The 6,841-nt window shown below is 49.0% G+C and overlaps 1 protein-coding gene across 1 annotated transcript in view; it reads left to right on the forward strand.

Moving 5' to 3' along the window:
- Ptgfrn (prostaglandin F2 receptor inhibitor) overlaps window positions 1-6,608 on the forward strand; it is a 69,060-nt gene extending 62,452 nt beyond the window's left edge. Inside the window, exons 8-9 of the mRNA XM_005076518.4 lie at window positions 1,200-1,505; window positions 3,351-6,608. Of these exons, the coding sequence (XP_005076575.1) occupies window positions 1,200-1,505; window positions 3,351-3,517 (473 nt within the window). The 3' untranslated portion in view covers window positions 3,518-6,608. The remainder of the gene's footprint in view (window positions 1-1,199; window positions 1,506-3,350) is intronic.
- The last annotated feature ends 233 nt before the right edge of the window (window positions 6,609-6,841 follow it).

Consider the following 6,841-nt stretch of genomic DNA (forward strand, 5'->3'; position numbering starts at 1 on the left):
GAGGAGAGGGGTGACATGCCTTAGCTGTGGGCAGAGACGGGATTATCATTTGGACACGTTAGGAAACGGTTGCTTCTAGTTCCGCTCGTTCTGAGACGGGATTATCATTTGGACACGTTAGGAAACGGTTGCTTCTAGTTCCGCTCGTTCTGAGACGGGATTATCATTTGGACACGTTAGGAAACGGTTGCTTCTAGTTCCGCTCGTTCTGCCTTACATAGGTCTGGATAACGTTTGTCTGCCTCATAATGTGTTTCCCAAAGTTGCTGGTGTACTGTCACTGAATGAATGAGCATTATTTTATGTTGTTCAGCAAAAACTGATATAAAACGTCCCAGGCCAGGGGTGTGGCTTACCAGCAGTATACTGGTTCAGTACTCAGTGGGGCCTTTTGTTTGTTTGTTGTTTGAAAAAGGAATTTTGTCAAGCAGATTTAAGATGTAATTGTGTTTATGCTCCACAGTCCTGACATTCCTTGTGGATGAGTTTCTCAGCTCAACAGCTGGTATTGGTTGGTATGGTGTGGGGGGGGGGGGCTGGGTTTAGCACGTGGCCTCGGTTTCTGCATTCTCTGTACCACCCCCTTTCTCTGTTGCCCCTCTTTATTCATTTGAGGCTGTTAGAATCTCGGTTTCACAGAGTATTCCATGATCCACCAGCTTACTCTCCGGGACTATTAACTGTGTTCAATTTTCTCTGCTTGATTTTTTTTTCCTCTTGTTTTGAACTAAAACACTTCTAAAGGGGGAAGAAGAAGAAGAAGGGGGAAAAAAACCTACAGCAACAATAAAATCCAAACTGTCTACAGCTTTAAATTGGTACAGTTCATTTTACGTCCATTTTGTTCTTTCAACCTTATAGTCTCTCCAGCCTCCGGTCCTTCTGCTCCAAGTGTCGGGGCCCCTGCACACCATACCAGGCTCGGCACACAGGACTGTCTGTGGGTGGCAAAGTGCTCCCAGGTCTTCTTCCCAAGGGTCCTTAGAGTGGTGGTGGCCGAGTGGGACACTGTCATAAGCTCCCACACTATTGCCTGTGACTGTCTGGCCTTGCCACAGGGGTGAATGTGGCAGTTCATCATCACAGACTGGCTGAGGGTTTGTACAGAACAGACCCAGCCTGGACTAAGGGTTACAGACATGGGAGTGTATACATCACTTCTCACACTGACCTCAGCGCTTTTGCTTGGTAATCCACAGATGACATGGCCTTCGATGTGTCCTGGTTTGCGGTACACTCCTTTGGCTTGGACAAGGCTCCGGTCCTCCTATCCTCCCTGGACCGGAAGGGAGTCGTGACTACAGGCCAGAGGGACTGGAAGAGTACTCTCAGCCTGGAGCGCGTGAGCGTGCTGGAATTCTTGCTGCAAGTGCATGGCTCTGAAGACCAGGACTTTGGCAACTACTACTGTTCTGTGACTCCATGGGTGAGGTCACCAACAGGTTCCTGGCAGAGGGAAGCCGAGATCCACTCCAGGCCCATCTTTATAACTGTGAAGATGGATGGTGAGCTCCCTCACTGGGTGTCTGGAGTACCTTCTTGGGTTTTGCTACAGCATGTAGAATCCAGGTTTCCATAGTTTGGTCCCGCCTGTTTTTTATCTAGGGCCTAGCTCGGGCCAAAGCAGTTTTGCAAGTTCCTCGCTTTGCAGTCCTGGCCTGATGATATCACTGGGAAAGGATGTTTGGGAGCCTTAGCTCTTCTGTGGTTCTGTGGAAACCCACTTCACAGCATCCTAAGGTTGGCATGGCTTCTGCCGTGGAGGGCAGGGAGGTCTCCAGGGGACGCTGTAGATTAAGGACTGACTACTCTTGCCCACCTGCTGCTTTTTTGTTGTTTGTTTTGGAGATGTGATCTCATGTGGCCCAGACTTGCTTCAAATTCACTCTCTTGCCCAAGGCTGGCCTTGAACTCCTGATCTTCTCACTTCTACCTCCCATCACATGTTTAACTTCTTGGAAAACCACTGGCACTGAGTGAGGACCTCTTATAACCCTGAGATGGGAGAGTGTTTCTCAGCTTTACTGGCCCATACCAACCCCACCCACCCAGACCAGCCTAACCATCCAGATCTCTGCCCCTTGAGCATCTCAGAGCTAGACAGTTGTCCCTTTATTCTCAAGAAGCATGTCTGTCCTGTGAACACTTCAGAAAGTTACGCCACCTGGAACAACTCCATGGAGAGAATTGATTCCAGATGTTCCAAGGGTCAGGAGGAGCCTGGACCAAGAGTGTGTTTCCCTAGTTCCCTAGTAGCAAATCAGTTTGAGGGGAGGGGGCCTTCCAACTCCAGCTCCTCCTCAGATCATTTAGTTGTTCTGTTGTGTGACCTTTCTTGAGGAGTCTACTTACAGTCACTGCAGGTAAAAAGAATAACTAGCCAAAGAACCGATTTCACCCAAGTCCAGTTTGGTGACACAGTGAGTTTATTGGTGTCACCAGAGTATGGGCAGCATACAGGCAGCTACACCACTGAATCGGAACCCCCCACACACACACCAGTGATTACCAACCGCTTGTATATTGGAGTAGAGGGCTCGTGCAGACAAGCACAGCCAGACTGACTTGAAGACGGCAACAGCTATGCCTTGCTTGGAGGAAAGAACTCCACAATACTTTCTGGTCCATGACCTGAAAAATGTGACAGTAGTCTCCCATGGGGCTGTTATGAAAATTAGATCATTCCAAACATTAAGAATCTAGGTGGTGGCAGCATCTATACAAAATGTTAGTGCTTAGTGGGAGGGAAGATGGAGCTCCCGGGGTGGGATCTAAACTTCTGTCATCTCTGCCTCATTTGCATCTTAAACTCTGCTTGAAGTAGCTCCATATGAAAACCCAGATTTACCAAACAAGGAGGGGAGTGATTATTCACTTTGCTCGATAATTTACTATAGTGTTACTTAAAATAGCATCTTTAGTACACTTTAGTTATTTGATGCATAGAATTGATTTATTCAGTTTTTTTTAAAGGATGCATCTGCTGCTCAATGTGCGGTGCCCTTATACTGACTTTTAAAAATCAATCTCCTGCCAAAACCCTAAAAAGAAGTTGACATTCAAAGGCATCAAGTAAAATCTCTTTACTGTGTACCCACCCCCATGTGCCCAGCTCCGAAGAAATGGCTGGGGGAGCATTTGCTCATTTCTCAATAGAACTGGACCGCTCCTTTCTGGACCCCATGCCAGGTGCAGGATATGGGATTATGAGCTCCCATCTCTGCAGACACCCGACGGCGGGGGTGGGGAGCACAGACAGGGATGGAAGGAGGGAGGGAGGGAGGGATCCAGTGCTTCCTAGCACCCTCCCTCTCAGTACTAACCCTTCCACTTTCTCTCTCCTGCCCCAGTGCTGAATGCCTTCAAGTACCCACTGCTGATTGGCGTGGGCCTGTCCACAGTCATCGGACTCCTGTCCTGCCTCATCGGGTACTGCAGTTCCCACTGGTGCTGTAAGAAGGAGGTGCGGGAGACGCGTCGGGAGCGCCGCAGGCTCATGTCCATGGAGATGGATTAAGCAGCGGAGATAGAGGGACAGAGGAACATTGTAGGGATGGTGGGGGCGAGAAGAGGACCAGTGATATTTTAGAGCAAAGTGTGTTACACTAAAACCAGTCCTCTCTAATCTCAGGTGGGACTCGGCGCTCTCTCTTTTCTGCATGTCAAGTTCTGAGCGCAGACATGTTTACCAGCACACGGCTCTTCTTCCCACGGCACTTTCTGATATGTAACAATCGAGTGTGTGTTTCCCCAGCTGCAGCTTTTTAATGGTTAACCCTGGTCTAATTAGTTTTCTCCTAGCAGCTTATCGACCCTCTGATTTCTGTGTGTTGATCACTTTTGATGTGAGGGATTGCGGTGAGGAAGGGTGGAGATGTTCAGAGTTGCTCATCGTGGGTGAGAGGGTGCCTGCCCTCCTGAGAGCCAGCATCCACAAGGGGCCGGCATCTGGGTAGTTGCTACCTGATGCCCTCCATGCTGGCCCAGAGCTGATAAAGACCTGCGCCGAGGCAAGCTGTGGCGTTCACTACCCTGCCCATCCCCCACTTTCAGGAGTTGAAACTATGTTAGAACCTAAAGTCAGAGTCTTTGACTTCTTAATTCATATGCCTTTTGTGTTTTCGCTTCTTCTCCACCCTCTTGCGTTTCTGGTTTGTTTCTGTGAGAGTGAGGAAATGGCAGCCCTGGAGTCTAGAATTTGGCTTTCCACCAAGCACCTTATCTCGCCACCTTAGCCTTAAGAATGAGTAGGAAGAAAAGTCCACCGCCACCTCCGTCCAGGGCAGAAGGTCTGTGAGCAAGAGGACACTGGGGCCAAGGAAAGGGATGGATGCCGTCTCCCTGGTAGTTCGGCGGCCACTGTGCCCAGGGACCCCAGGGAGAGTAGCAGTGGCGGGCGTCTGAATGTGCCCTGAGCCAGGTGCCCCGTCACTTCACGAGAAGCCCTGTTGCTGGTTTCCACAGGGCCTGCGTGGGGGTCGAGATGCGCCACCCTCACTCGCCTCTTGAGCTCCTTCACAGGAAAGCAGATTGCTGCCTGCACTGACTGACTTCAAGGAATCGGAAATGGCCTAGAGCAAGTGTGTGTGTTCCATGACCTTTTCAGTCCTTGAAGTCTTTTTAAGATCCCTGCAGGGGGTAGTGAAGAGGGGTATATTTTGTGGATGTTTGCCTTCCTATTAGGAATATGAAGGGAACCCAGCAATTTACTGTCGTGTGAACGGCCTGTAAAATAGGGTTGAGAGCAGCCGGCTCTGCCTGACTGTGCACAGCAGGAATTAGGACAGCGGACAGACACACCTTCCAGGTCCCCAGGGCCTGGTCCATCAGGGCCTCGGCCTCCCAAAGTCTCTCACCCCAGCATAGGCCTTCCACAAGCCTCCCCTGCGTGCCAAGGCTCACCGCCAACTGGTACCCTCACTTATCCCTTTGGCTCCGAAAGATTTAACACTATTGTCTTCCAAAGTGTGTTAGGGGAGATTCCTTTGTTTTGAGCAATAAAGTAATACAAATAGAAGGCCATTCACATGCAGCTCTTGTCATCATGGGCCAGGATGTGCTGACCCCCCCTCCTTTGCGTTCACCACCCGCCTGGGATGTTCCTGGGATGAGATGCTGAGCTGGTGGGTCCAGCCCAGGTAGGCTCCTAGTTTAGAGTCAGTAGCAAGGAGAGAGACAGCAGTTGCACCCCACCCAAGCAAGAGAGGCCAGAGGAAGTCGGGGAAGGGGGGACTTGGCAGATAGGGGTATTTCTATGTCACTTCCTACTGCTAGTTCAAAGATGGGGTACAGGTGACTGTACAAACAGGAATTAGGGGAATAGAACCAGGTACTTCATTAGTAACAGCCTCTGAACCCTGCAGTTACTGAAGAAGATTCAAGGTCATTGTGGTGCCGCCCTCCTTAGGAGGAGGAGAGACACTTACCCCTGTGTGATCCCAGCCCCCGGTGAACATGAAACCACTGATGGGTCAGGGCCAGCACTTGAGGGTGAGACAGATAGTGTTAGGCCTACCTTTCCCTTTCTCAGCTGATGTTGAGATTTGAGCCTGAATTACTGAGGCCCTGGCCTTCATCTACTGGCCATGCCTAAACCCTCAAGCTGCTTAGGGCTGGGAGAGGGGTCAGAAACCCCAGGACCTAGTTCCTTTAGGGACTATCACCATTCTGGGATGTGAGTCCTTTTAAGTGTGAGCAAACACTCTTAATGTACCAAATAGGGTTCCCCATGAAGTGCTCTTCCTGAGCACCCCCCCAGTACCGGCGTGACAGAACGGAAGGCCAAGCCAGGCCTTGGCAGATGAAATTGCACTTCTTACAGAGTAACTTTATAGAAGGCTTTTTTCCCCAATTGCAAAATCCCCCTTCCCCCCGAAAGAGCCTAAGCTATATTCAGATGGAAGCCTAGAAATTACTTTAAATTGTTTACTTTATGATGTTTACACACACAATTCACTTTTTTAAAAAATAAGAAAAATGCAAACTCTGGCTTTTTAACAACTTTTCAAATTTTTCATGCATGGGATATGCTGGCATCCTGACTCACCAGCTAGGTTAAATCCTCATTTAGAAAAGTCCCGATGTGTGTGTGTGTGTCTTCCCCTCCCAGCCACACGGCTCCCTCCTGCCCAGACCTCTGTCAGTTTCTCTGGTGGCTTTTGCCTCCTGCTTTGCAGACTTCCTGCAGCCATGATTTCGTTACGGCATCTATGAGCCAAAGACTGCGCCCTTGGAGCAGGAACAATAAGCAATACTACACGACTCGCTACTTTCGGGGGAATTTCTTTCTTTTTAAGCTTCACCGATGACAACGAGGAAGAAGGGAACTAGGGTTTAGGTAAGTTCTCCTCTGGCGTGTGACCATATTCTCAGTGACACACATGTGTGCAGGTCACTAGGAGAACAAGGTTGGGTTTCTTTTCTAGCGTATAACACAAGGATCTGCAGACTTTTCCGTAGACAAAAGAGAAGATCATGTGTATTTTTGTCCGTATCCAATGTTATACAAACTAATTGTGTTGTTTTATACTGTGGCCACAAATATTATGCAATGCACCATTTGTTTTTGTTTTTTTTTTTTTATTTCATTAAAGGAAGTTTAATTTAAATTGGAGTTGTGTGAGGAAGTTGATACTGGCTTCTGTGGGCTCTCCTCTCACCAGTAGGAGGAACTGTGACTAATTCCAGGTGTGATGTCAGTACCTTCTGATCTCTTCAAGTCCTGTAAAAGCAGAATAGCGAGGTGGTTCCATCAGTAAAGTCCTTGCCTTGTGAGCATGGGGACCTGGACATAATCCTCTGAACCCATGGTTTTTGGTTTTTTGTTTTTTGGTGGGGGGGA

The sequence above is a fragment of the Mesocricetus auratus genome, unplaced genomic scaffold (genome assembly GCF_017639785.1).
Source record: "Mesocricetus auratus isolate SY011 unplaced genomic scaffold, BCM_Maur_2.0 Super-Scaffold_100009, whole genome shotgun sequence".
NCBI classification, from domain to species: domain Eukaryota; kingdom Metazoa; phylum Chordata; class Mammalia; order Rodentia; family Cricetidae; genus Mesocricetus; species Mesocricetus auratus.